This window comes from Neopsephotus bourkii, unplaced genomic scaffold (genome assembly GCF_033783945.1).
Source record: "Neopsephotus bourkii isolate Nb327-2 ecotype Australia unplaced genomic scaffold, CSIRO-AGI_Nbou_v1 NB_1707, whole genome shotgun sequence".
NCBI lineage: Eukaryota > Metazoa > Chordata > Aves > Psittaciformes > Psittacidae > Neopsephotus > Neopsephotus bourkii.
Window position 1 is genome coordinate 7,152,215 of NW_026902181.1, and position 13,254 is coordinate 7,165,468.

The following is a 13,254-nucleotide window of genomic DNA, read 5'->3' on the forward strand; positions in this document are numbered from 1 at the left end:
CAGAATCTAGTTCCTGATTCATGATTAAGCTTGGGAATGCATGCAATGAGTTTACTTCTGAGCTGATGCAAAAACCTGTTTTTCAGTATGCAACAGTTTAACTCAAATTTTAACATCTGTAGCAAGGCAGTAGTCAGATACTGATCCACCACACTTAGAACCCTCCCCCAACCTCAACCACTTATTGGAAGTCAGCTTATATGTAATCGCCTTAGCTCTTTTGAAGACTTTTATGGATTCCAGAAGGAAGACAATTCCTACTGCAGACTGAATGTTCTTCCTACCTTTTTTCCTTTTTGCTACCTTGACCACACACCACCTACTGCACAATAATCCCTGAATTTATGGTTACTTTGCTTGAAGCCTGTTAAGATAGAAGTTACAGGGAAAAAACACTGTGGTATGAAAGGTGCATTTTTCATATTTGTAGACTGGAGATTCAGAAAACTTCTTTCAGTCCTGATAGTTGTCACAAAAGATGTATCTGCTCTTTCTACCATCATTCCCATTTTTTTACTAACTGCCTTACAATAAACCTTTTTTTTTTTTTTTTTTTGGGGGGGGGGAGGTGTGTGTGAAATGTATTGTATTCTCTTAGTTTGTACAGATGATTCTGCAAACAATTACAATCTACACATCCCCAAGCACCCTGGGCTAAATTTAGTTTCATGATGAACAAGTAAAATTCACATGTTCTTTATTTGTCCATATAATACACCATTTTTTTATAAGTTCTAAAATTAGATAAAAGCATATTAAATGGCAGGTGTATGAAGTTCTTCAGAAACAATGCCAGAACAAAAAATTGAATTACAAAATGTTAAAAAATGTAGGTACATTTGAACTTAACATTCCACTAATGCATAATGTTACAGATACTGTCTAATGAAAAATAATTGTGTCACTTACCTATTTTTGCTGTTTCTAGGAACTTTTTATTCTGTACATAAGACGAATCTGTACAAAATATGAAGTCTACATTTTTATTACTTATTACCATAAAACAAGGTACAATGTATGTACAATATTAAAATGAAGCCATACTAAAGCCACACTAAAAAGACACTTGTAATATTACTTTTGACATTCCTGATGTACAGGTGTAATTTTGGAAAACTGGGGAAGGTGTCAGACAGAACTTTATGAAGAAGAACAATCACCAAAATTCTACTTTAATTCTTTTTATTTTGGATGTTTTACTTTTAGAATGATTTTGTACAGGATTATTAGAACTTTATAAATATTGATAATAAACATGCTAACCTGCTAGTGGTGATGGATTCTGGAATATTGCCTGAACAAATTGCAGTAGCCCAAAACTTCAAATATGACTTCATGATGAACTTTACAAATACCACAGTTTTTCCCTTTTTGGTGAGTGTTTATCTTCAATAAAGAACAAAAATAAAATCTAGACAGTGAAAGATGTTCTTATATGTTGAGCATCACATAAACATTGATATACTTTTTTTCTTTTTCTACCCCTTTGGGTAATATAATTCCTTTCAGCAACCTCTTGCACAAACATACTGAACACCCAAAATCAAAGGTAACTGATGATCTACCAGCTAAAGATGGAAGTTCAAACAATGGTATATCAAAATACACTGACATTGCTTTACACAATTAAAAAAGCACCCTTTTTCCCTCAAAAGGAGAAGGCATCTTAAAACTGTTTTAATATAGTTTATCCTAATGGTAAAGCATTTTTTTTTTTCTTCAAGTTTTACAGGAAATGTTTTCAGACACAGTGGACGTTCCACTTAAAGGTTGGGCTGGTCTTTAAATTTAGTTGTTGTAAGCCAATAGTTACCACCCTCAACTGTCTTCCAATAGACAACATGACAAATATTGGAATTTGAATGTTAAATGCAACCAACAAACAGCAGGCACTACATATGCACAAGGTTACTACGAATGTCTGCTTTGCGCATTTTCTTTTTTAAATGGATGCAGGAGACATTATACTTCCTTAAAAAGTAAACCAAAACTATTTTTAAAGAAGCTGCGTTTTTATCTCTTTATGCATTAAGACATTAAACATTAAGTTATATCATGTTACTGCCAGAGACAAAAGAAACTAATCACCCATTTAGAATAGCAGAACACATTTCAAACAGCTTGTAAGCAGGATAAGTAAGTCAAAATACTGGCCACCCTGAGAGAAATCAAATATTGAAGACAAAGCACTATATTTTTAGAGATTTTCCTCCCGTGCTTTCCCATCTACAACGAAAAGCTCATTACATGCAAGTAATCTTGTGGAATATATAGCAGCATTTGAAGATCATCAGCAACTCAGATGCATTTTCAGTTCACTTGTGAGGTGTATTTGCAGCACATGTGCTCTTTACAACAACAACAAAAAAATTTTCACTGTAAAATTATGGTCACTATCTCCTCAGCTCTTAGACTCATTTGAAAAGAAGCAGAATGGAATTCAAGGGTCTGTTCTTTTTCTTGTTATTTAATAAGCTTGTGACGTTGTGTTTCCTGAAAGGTTATGTTCATCTTTCAGATGAAAACTGATCCAACTGAAATCACGCATAGTATCTGCCACAGAATATTGAACTCCTAGAGCCCAAGAAAAATGCTGAGTATTAAAAGCTCAGATAAGGGAGAAAACAATGAAAGAGTATTTTATTGACTTGAAAAAACTTAAAATGAAATTTTATATTCAATCTTTTTCCAGTCAGTAAACAAATCTTTATTTTAGGAAAAATTCTTCTACCAGTTCATATCTTGAATACTGGTGCCATATTATACACTAAAGACTGGAAAATATGGCTTTAAATATATATAAAGTATTAGGACATGGTATATATATATATATATATATATATCTTTATCCTAAGTAAACGAGAAATAAATTTACAGAATTCTTAGAAAGGAATGATGATTGAGGATTGTCATGAAAGTTACCAGTTTGTAAGCCATGTTTTATAGTACGAAAGAATAACTGTGTATTTTCAAAACTGCTGGTATATTGCAAGACAGCAACAATGTGGAAATAACTGTCAAGAAATCCTAGAAAAAGTTTCATACTTAATTTGAAATAATTTTGCTTTTTTTTGAAAACACACATTTATCATTAGTACCAACTGTTGGTCATTCACTTACATGGAAAGAGTTGATAGAATGCTTTTTTCAAATATTACTATAAAAACTGCATGATATCAGCTAGCTGGTGCTATAACACCACCTCCAGGAAATTGCGTCCACTTGACTGTAGTCAACCCAATATTCTGCATGTAGAATTGGGTAATTTACCATTGTTTGAACTACTAATCTTGAGCTGCATACTCTATTATTGCCTACAGAACTGGGTTGAAGAAAGCTTTGACTTTGTAACTGATTGGTATGGCACAAAAAGTAAGTTCTACTGTAGAACTGAGTCCAGAAAAAACCCAACTTTTCCTCCAAAATAGTATTTCACTGTTACAGTTTAATGCCCATCATGTGATATTAATTCATCAGCTCTGCAATGTGATTCCAAGGCTTTCATGGTATAGATATCCTGAGGCAGTTCTGACTTGCGTCGCACAAGAGGACGATCTTTTTTCTGATCTTTCTGTGCCTGAAATAAAGTTGGCCAAAATAATTAATAAACAGTTAAAAGTATTTCTTGCACATCAGTAGGCTCATTTATAGAAAAAAAAAAAAAAAAGCCAAACCAAAAAACCCAACAACCCTCCCTCCCCAAAAAACCACCAAACAAACAAAAAAACATATGGGGAAAAAAAATGTATACCTTCTCTTTACCCCACCAGTTACCCAGTTTCAAGTCCTGACCCTCTTTTTTTTGCTGAGAGGCAGTATTAGAAACAGGTAGAAATTCTAAGCTATTAGCAATCATGACATTACTACCATGATTATCACTTGATAATGTTTTAAGAAACTAAATTATCTTCTCATTTATTTTTCATTTTGTCTCTACATTTAAGATAAATGATTGTTTTTTTTCTAATGACTTGCACTATTCACATATCTGAAAATTTAAGCTTCCGCTCTATTTTTTACTGATGCTCTCTCAAAGCCAAACACTGTTGCTGTCAAAGTGTCTTTAAACTGTATAACGGTGTCTTTATATAGTTCCTGCGTCTGTCTCACCCTAATGTGCCTGTTAGATCATAGGATCAATGGTTAGGGTTGGAAAGGACCGTAAGTTCATCCAGCCATGGGCAGGGACACCTTCCACTAGACCAATGATGTTTATTCATCTTCTATAAAAAACATCCTTATGAAAACTGATAGGCTTTCACTTAGCCACTGATTTACTAGCATGTTCAAAAAGTTAGTAAGTCATGCCAGTCAAATTTTACTGTAGCAGAGTATACCCTATAAACCCTCACAGAGTCTGGTACAGAAAAAAAAAAAGTTCCATCACCTCTTCAGTATGGACACCCTGCTACATTACTAACCTCTGGCACAAACCTTGCTTTCACTGAAACTGTATATATCTTTACACAGCTCCTCACTTCTGAAGGTTTACTTAAAAAATAAATTAAGCTGTTATTTTGAGTTGCCCCTGCCCCCTTCTCCCCCCTGATAACTGCAGTACTTCTTGGTTTAGCATCAATTTCTAAGGGTACTTAGCCAGGGATGCACAACTGTCTTTCCAGTGCCCTCTCAAAGAATTATGCAAGAATGCTACCTTGCTTGCTTTCTGCAATACCCTAATCCTTAATCAATTCTTTGCTTTCCTTGTTACCTAGACTTATCAATCGAGCTCATCAAATAGGAATGCGATACATGCATTTTCCAGCTGAAACACTAGCAATGAAGCTGTATATAGTCCCAGCATCATAATTATTGATGATGAGTTCTTTGTGGAAAAGTAGTCAAGACGTAGGTAGGGTCCTTGGTTTTAGTCTGGGCTGCCATTACTCTTTGTACATTTGTATTGTATAACACTGACTCAAATCCCCAAACACATCAGCAGCTGGGACTGGGAACTTTGTTCTTAACTGTTTGTCCCAACTACTAGAATGTGTCACACTTCAGCTGATTTTCTTCTGGAGCTCGTGTTAGACCTCTCAGACTTAGCAGGTACAAGCTCTCATTCCCTCTGGCCAGGACAGAAAGTGAACCAAGGTCCCCTACTTCTGGAGAAAATCTTTATTACCTAGGAAATAGCATAGTAAAAGATGGACACTACCATCAACACAACTCTAAGATTAAGAAGTACTTGTTTTTTTTCCAATAAACTTGTATACACTTTCCTCCACTAGAACTGGTTCTAGGCTCTGAAGTTGTGAAAGGAGGACCCTCTCCCCATCACGTGGAGCCTACCTAAGCTATCCATGGTCTCAAAAAAAGGCAGAGGTTTAGAAATTTATTAAGCCCAGTACTCCTCACTGACTAGCTCTAACCAGCATTCCCACTAAGGGCAATGCTACCCTCATTCACTGCTCTCAACAGGAATGTAATTCTTGGTGGCTGAATTACATGTAATGCATAGGATTCCACTTGAGAGACAAGTGTTTAACTTTCATGCATTCCAGTATTTCTTTTGATGTCAATCTTCATTCAAAATCCCACAGTACAAGAAATAAATAATCTTGAAGGACAATGACTCTGGAGTTTTAAGAAAGTAATCTAGGAGGTTAGGTTGACCGTATGCTTATTTTTATTAAATTTGTTTGAAACACTGGTTCAAATTAACACACTTGATCTCTGATCTCAACCAGTTTTTCCACCTCCAGCTCATTTCTCTGGTCTTATAACTTTGCTGGATTTAGAGATATTCATATTACTGATACTGCTACCAGACATCTTGGTGATACTGCAATGCTCCCTGGCACCTCTCCATTTTCCATTAGCTCCGAGTTTAAATCTGTCATTTGAATGTCAGGATTCTAGTTCTGTTTATCTGATGTTAAATTAAAAATACCTGAAGATTACTAAGCATTAGCTAAGGATGAGAAGACTGGAATGACCTTGAGAGTCCAAGGACACTGTAGTAGGTAATGGAACATGCCAAATGGTACACTGAGGAAGATGACCCATTAAGTGAACAAGACAAAGTCATACTTTATGTATTTTTCAAAGCATAGTAGCTTTAGTCAATAAGGCGGCTCTGAACAAAAATGTCAACACTGGAATCCGACTTTATACATCTGTACGTACTTTATGCCTTTTCCTGTAAAAAGCCCCAACCTTACATACGTAAGAGTGGCAGAGTTCAGTTTTATTTTTAACTATCCTAAAAGCAAAATCATTGTTCCCATCATGACATAAAAAGTTATTTCTAAGTGAAAAGAAAATGAAAATTCAACCACTGTATTCCTGGCTGCTACACTACCACTTAAAAGTGGCAGCTCTAAGGAAGATTATTACTCTAGGATAAATGGTTATGGGGCTGAAAATAGAACCTAGAATTATGGCTATGATTAGCAGTCACTTGGGGGGGGGGGGGGGAAGTAATTCATGATTTAGAGTACTTTGTTATCGTCACATGGCTTTACCTGACAAGCCTCTTCTTTCACCGTCTTTTTCAGCATCTGCAAATCTTCAATTAAAGGACCATCTGTTTCCATTGCAACAGGACTGTTCAGCAAACTTGTGTCACTATATGTAGGGTACTAATAAAATGCAAAATGTTAAAATAATCATTCTTAGTAGTAACACCTAAATAGTAAGAGTGTATTTCAGCATTTGAACAATAAGATTAACTTCAATATCTTATGCTTCCAGGCACCAAGTAATAAATTTTAAAATGGAACTCCAATACTTTTACTTGGCAGAAATATCCTGTTGAAAAATACAGTCAGAACACACATGCACAAAAACTATGCTTTGATTATCTGAGGTTGAATTTTAAAATATTCAGATTTTGCCAGTACTGAACTGAATGCAAACATTTATCTGAAACTTTATTAATACATTGTCTAGTGATTTGTGAACAGTGTAGCAACCCAAACACAATTATTTTACTTTCTGGTGCAGTTCCATGTTGGAAGAGAAAATACACTGTTAAAACACCAAATATGGTTAACATAAATTTACAGTAATTTCAAAACAGAATATTAAACCTTTCTGGCTTGAGAAACAGCCTCTTGTATAGCTTATAAGCTTACTGTACAGCAAATTCAGTCATTTAAATGCTAGTTTAACTCAGGTGATGTGTATGTGATCTTGAAATCAAAACTAATTTAGAAACACATAATTTTTCATTTGTTTTTTCCTCATAATATGCTAGTATCTGAGTGTAGCAGTAACAGTGCAGATAAGAAAATAGAAAAAAACTATAGCAAGGATTTAATGAATCCAATTACAATGATTTCAAAGCTTAAAATATATTCCCTGTGTCACACAGAGGCAGGAACAGCTCTGAACAGCAACTGTCAGTAATTACACAAATGACAAATTTAACAAATTCCAGGAAAAAAAAATAGTAACTCAAAAACCCCTTAAAAAGCCATTATATAGAGCACTAAAAGCATTTATAACCTTATGCCAATTCACAGGAACACTTCACGTTCAAATTAATATTTTTAAAAATGTTATTTATTTAAAAACTTTTATATTTTAAATGTTCCTCAAACATACTATGCAGAACATACTTGTATACAGGTTGTGTTAATGAGTCTCAGAAAATGTGGTTACAAAAAATTACTTGTGAAGAAACAAATTTCCTATTGCAAGTCAATCCCATTATTTAGTCAGACATGCAATAGCAAATGACCACACATATCAAATAATGTTCTAGCAAGACTTTCATATGGCTTATCTGATCAGCAGAATGTTTTATCACTGAAAGTCAAGTGCTACTTTCATACGAATCTTTTTTCATTCACTTAGCTTATCTGTTGTCAGCTGACATTTTGTTTAACAAATTTTATTTCAGCAGTTTAGGAACTGTCCCCTGAGAAACACCACAAGAACAAAAATATTTATGAAATTCCACCTTCTTAAAAAATTATGACACTATAGTCTGCTTTAAAATAGCACTGAGATCATAAGTGTCCCACTTCCGTATACAGAGTACTACTACTCCCTCTTCCACCTCTTGAAACTCAGCTAGATGATATTAAGATACAATACAGTAAGTTTCTTGCTGCAGCAAAGTAGAATTCTGGCTACAAAGTAACTGAAATGCTTGGGGTCTTTTTGCCCATAGCAGTAATCAGTATGACAGAGAGAAAGGAAAACTGGCAGCACCCTCCCAAGCAAATTAGGGGGAATATCCCCAAACAAAAATAAAACAAAAGCCACCCAAGTCAAACCATCCCCCTCTCCCATAATCTCAAAATATAATGAATAGTCCAAATTATCTTTGTTTCTGTATTAAAATTTCAGTTACATCAAGTAATAGAATAGAATAGTTAGGGTTGGAAAGGACCTTAAGATCATCAAGTTCCAACCCCCCTGCCATGGGCAGGGACACCTCGCCCTAAACCATATTACCCAAGGCCTCGTCCAACCTAGCCTTGAACACTGCCAGGGATGAAGCATTCACAACCTCCCTGGACAACCTATTCCAGCACCTCACTACCCTAACAGGAAAGAATTTCCTCCTTATATCCAATCTAAACTTCCCCTGTTTAAGTTTTAACCCATTACCCCTTGTCCTACCACTACAGTCCCTAATGAAGAGTCCACCCCCAGCATCCCTATAATGTAGGTTACTTACTAAAAGGAAAAGTTGATTTCCCTTTTAGTAAGAACCTGAGGCGCAGGTTCACCAGACGACTGGCCCAATGCAAGTAGGAGAACAAATGCAGCAGACAAGAATGAACAGTATTACTTTAATCCATTAGACACAGAGCAAAACTGACCAGTCATAACTCACAGTTTGCAGAAAGATCTTTTGTAATATATTGTTTGCAAAACAGCTTTTCAAGAGAAACCAATTATGGCATCTCTCTCTGTTTTCCATAATTTTGCACAATAACTTCAAACCACAATACAGTATCTCCTTTATACTCCTGCATACAATAATCTCCTAAGAAAAGGAAAAAGTACTTCATACCATACTTTTCAGAAACCTTCTTTTTAAAAAACAATTACTTGCACAAGTGAAAGTTATAAATTTTTAAAGTATTTTTATTGTATATATTTTCATAATACAATTAGTGAAATTGCTTTATTTTCATGATCAGTCAGACCTGTTTCCCCCTCTGATATTTAAGAAAACTAAGGTATTTGAACATGAACATGTTAATCTTTTCTAAATACCTGGGGATTTGATTTGGCTAGATTTTCTATTTTAACCCATGCTTCTTCCCGTTCCTTCAATTTTAGCTTCTCTCTGGAAAAAAAAAAAAAAAAAAATTAGAAGCAAAAATAGCAAAAGGAGCTTGGTAAATTTTGTATCACAGCTTGGATACTTTCTTAAGCACAAAGAAATTCACTAGAAGTCAAGAGAATAAATTACTTAGCTACACGTGTTTCAACTTACTGCCCAAAATACCACTTCCTGTTGACAAGATAACTGGCATCATTTCAATACCACATGATTGCAAAGGAAAAAGACAATTCTCATAGAAAAATAAGCTGACATGAGCCAGTTTGTTGGTTAGTAACTGTACATTAAAAGACTTAAAATGAAAACAGAATTCTTGATCTATGTCAAAAGTGTGTTTCAACTTTGTAATATTTGAATTCTACATTGAAACATAAGAAACTAGCATCTTGCCAGAAAAAAGGCAGAAATTCTTACTGTCAGCCCAATGGCTTAAGGTAACAGTTTGAAAGAAAAGGTTCAGAGACATCTTGAACTTAACACAGACACACCCAACAAAGTTAACACAGAAGTACCCAACTTAACACAGAAGTACCCAACTTAACATAGAAGTACCCAACAAACACACCCATTCAAGTGAGTCCCAAGCCAAGAGGGATGACATGGGATGCCTTTTTTTCCTTTCTCCTCATTAAAGCAGGAAAGGTTTGTTTCCTTCTGCCTAACATAGTTTAAAATGGTAAAATGTAGGGGCTTGTTTCCAACTCTTTTTTCTTACAGATAAACAATGTACTACAGAGACTAGAATCAACACCTATCTTTGAAACCTGGTAGAGTTTTAAAAGGGCTTTGAGCTTAAGAGTACTGAAAGTGGTCTCAGGCTTGAACGCATAGAGCAGATAAACCAAATGTAAAAAAAAAACCCAATTAGACAAAAACGTTATATTCAAGCACATACAAAATTTGCCCCCCAATTCTCAATTAAGTTCAGCTATTTAGCCCCCCCGCCCCCCCTCCCCCCCTTGTTAAGTTCTGCGTAGTCAGGGATTTTTTTTTTTGTTTTGTTACTGTATCACTCAGAACCCTGCCTGCCTTAGTTCACACCCAAAACACCACCCAGAAAAGATCCAAAAAACAGAGAAGGAAAGTTTGCTTTCACATGTAAAAAGGATTCTACTTATTTGCTATGAGGTAAGAGAGACTTATATGAACTTTTTTAAAAAAGCAAATGTTCACATTTCATTATCTATAAACACACACAAAACTTCGATACAAGCTCATTTCTACTTAAGTTGTAGAAAGAAACTTCAAAACTTGGACAAATCAATCCCCATTAAGAATTTGTACTACTTCCAGTATATTGGTTTAAAATAGGTGTGTAATTTGAGCCACCACTTGAAGGAATCCCTATTCATTTTAAAATTAAAACTAGAATTCAAATCCAGTATGCACTTTCTAACTATACTCCCCAGCCCCTAAGGTGAGAGTGAAAACATTAATACTTCTGACTTCTGAATCTCACTTTAGTAGGCTTTATAATACCCCAAATATTCAAAACACTACGTCTAACAAAATTAGACATGAAGGAGCAGAAGATAAGCAACTTTATGATCATAAAATCTGCATTTTGGGGCATAAGCCAGAAAAAAAAAATCTAGCTTTTAAATCCCTACTCTGTTCACTGACCTATGCAAGACTATACTAAATTCAGCAGGAGTCTTCTGGCAGGTAATGTACAAATACCCTCTATTTCATTAGACTGATAACTTTATTTTGAGTAGCTTTTTGAAAAATATTCACATATGCTGAGACAGAATGCAACGCTTTAAAATACTGGAAAAGTGTTTTGGGAAGAACCAAGTGAGATCATGAAAGGAAGTAACACTGGGTAAATAAAGCATGCTAAAATAAATGCAGGATGTAAACTAAACTGCTTAACAGATCTTTTACACTGGGCTCCACGAGTACCCCTCTCAAGTTTATTTTTAGGAAGATTGTGATCCCCAGCAGCATTAGGTATAAGACTATGTGAGGCATCCTACTGTTAAGGAGATTTTACAGTTCACCTATAATAAGTTTTCACCAACTCAATTCAGAGACTGTTGCACTGTAAATGAATGGGCAACTTCCCCACTAAAGACAGTAGTTTTTCAGAGCTAAAGCACTCTGAACAAATTATTCAAGAACAGACAGACAACACTGACATGAAAACTTACTTCAGTTTTTCTGCTTTAAATTGCTGTGTGCAGTCATCGAACAGTTTTTGGTTCATCTCCATGAAGAGTTTCAGAGCATTGTATATCAAGCCATGTATTGTCCTATAAGTAAAACTTCTGGGTGAAATTCAGAGTACTTTAAACTTGGCTATTTTTTTCTGGTCAACAGTAGCCAATAGCCTACATAACTGGAAAATTATATCATTTCAGAATAAGTGGAAACAAAGCTAGTGAGTGGAAGTTTCAGTTTACCCTCAAAAGGGCTAACACAAGGACTAAAATTACCAACCTGAATGCAGCTTTCATTCTCTACAGCACTACTCATCACTTTTGATATGTTTGAACTTCATTTTTAACAGTAGATGTGTTAATACATGATTAGTTTTGAAATTTAGTAACCGACATTAATCAAACTAGGGTTATTAGAGAAAATACAAGATGACATTGATCTTGATGTAAGTAACTTACTGGCAGCTGACAAATTCAAGGAAAAAACTCCAACATTAATGATTAAAAGGAGCATGGAAAAGACACCATTCATTTAAAGAACTGTCACACAGCAACAAGCACTTGCTTTAAACACAATTATGCCACACGCTCTAGAAAAGTGTTAGAAAAGTGGAAAAAATAAGAAAATAAAATAATCTGCTTTATGAAGCACTTTTACAAAGTAATTTACAGTTCCAATCTGTAATGTACTACTGATAATTAAATCAAAAAAGCAGTCCCTTCAATGATTATTTTTATCATACATGTGAGCTACAAGTAAGAGTGCAGCTGTACTCGGTAGCATGACTTCTGCTCAGAGCAAAATGAATGCAAGGCCTTGAAAGCCCGAAAAAAGTCAATAGCAATCCACATTTACTGTGTACAACTGCATCACTGAATCAGTTTTATTAATGAGTACATTATTTGTTACTGCTTACAGCCAGTGACAGTAACCAATTACTTTAACATCACTTTATTTTCCACTTCTTTTCCTGTGTTTAGTGGCAGACTGATTTCTCATTCTTGGCCAATCCATCAGCAGTCCTCAGCACTAGACTGTGATATTTTCACTATCGCAGCAGTTGCACAATAGCTCAAACAAAGAGGCACTTTACAATGGAACACCTGCAGAAAGGAGCTGACCAGCACTCTTTTCATACATCAGTACTATGTTATTGTGGGGGAAAAAAAGTTAAAATAGTCAATGGAGAAAGAAGAGAAAACAATAAACAATGGGGGGAGGAAGAGGAGGGAAGGAAATACTGACTTTGTCCACAATGTATTTCCATTAGAATGCAGAAGAAATGCAAAACAGCAAAGATGTTAAAGATAAGAAATCAAAGTTAGTCTTTAGAAGTATCTGAACTACAGATTCAGCCAAATTTGGTTCATATTAATAGAAATACATCATGGACAAGATGCACTAAAAATATTGTTTCTTGTTTAATGAAAAAAGGAAAACTTTTCTTCCTCAGTTCTTTATACTTCCTAAAAAATTTTGCCAACAGTAGTCTCCTCCTTATTCAGCAACTTGAATGTCATAAACAGCTCAACATACTTAAAACAAGCAACTCAAATACCTGAACCACTTTTAAGCCTAAAACTAGACATAAGTGAACTATCAGAATCTTATCTGTACAAGTGTTTCTTACTTGTTCCAATGTGTCTTTGAATTCCGGTACAAGGATGGAAACATGATGGGTAAAATTTTTGCTGCGTTGTCACTAATTAGACTCATAATATATTCATTATTCCAGTAGTATAATGCTCGTTCTGCAACCTAAGATGAGATGAAAAAAAGGAAAACTTCAGACAACCTCTTATTAAGAGCAAATAATTGAAACATTTGACAGAAATAAGGAA

General features: G+C 34.9%; 1 protein-coding gene across 6 annotated transcripts in view; it reads right to left on the reverse strand.

The window, feature by feature from the left end:
- Positions 1–680: 680 nt before the first annotated feature.
- The window catches only part of PPP2R5C (protein phosphatase 2 regulatory subunit B'gamma), an 83,569-nt gene continuing 70,995 nt past the window's right edge, over positions 681–13,254 (reverse strand). For 5 of the 6 annotated variants that reach the window (XM_061376207.1, XM_061376205.1, XM_061376204.1 and 2 more), the window contains 5 exons: positions 13,044–13,171; positions 11,404–11,505; positions 9,181–9,253; positions 6,468–6,584; positions 681–3,577 (listed from right to left, as the gene is read on the reverse strand). In XM_061376207.1, coding sequence (XP_061232191.1) covers positions 3,446–3,577; positions 6,468–6,584; positions 9,181–9,253; positions 11,404–11,505; positions 13,044–13,171 — 552 coding nt within the window. In that variant the 3' untranslated portion in view covers positions 681–3,445. Of the gene's footprint in view, positions 3,578–6,467; positions 6,585–8,736; positions 8,948–9,180; positions 9,254–11,403; positions 11,506–13,043; positions 13,172–13,254 lie in introns of those variants that run through there. The other variant, XM_061376206.1, reaches the window with a different exon arrangement.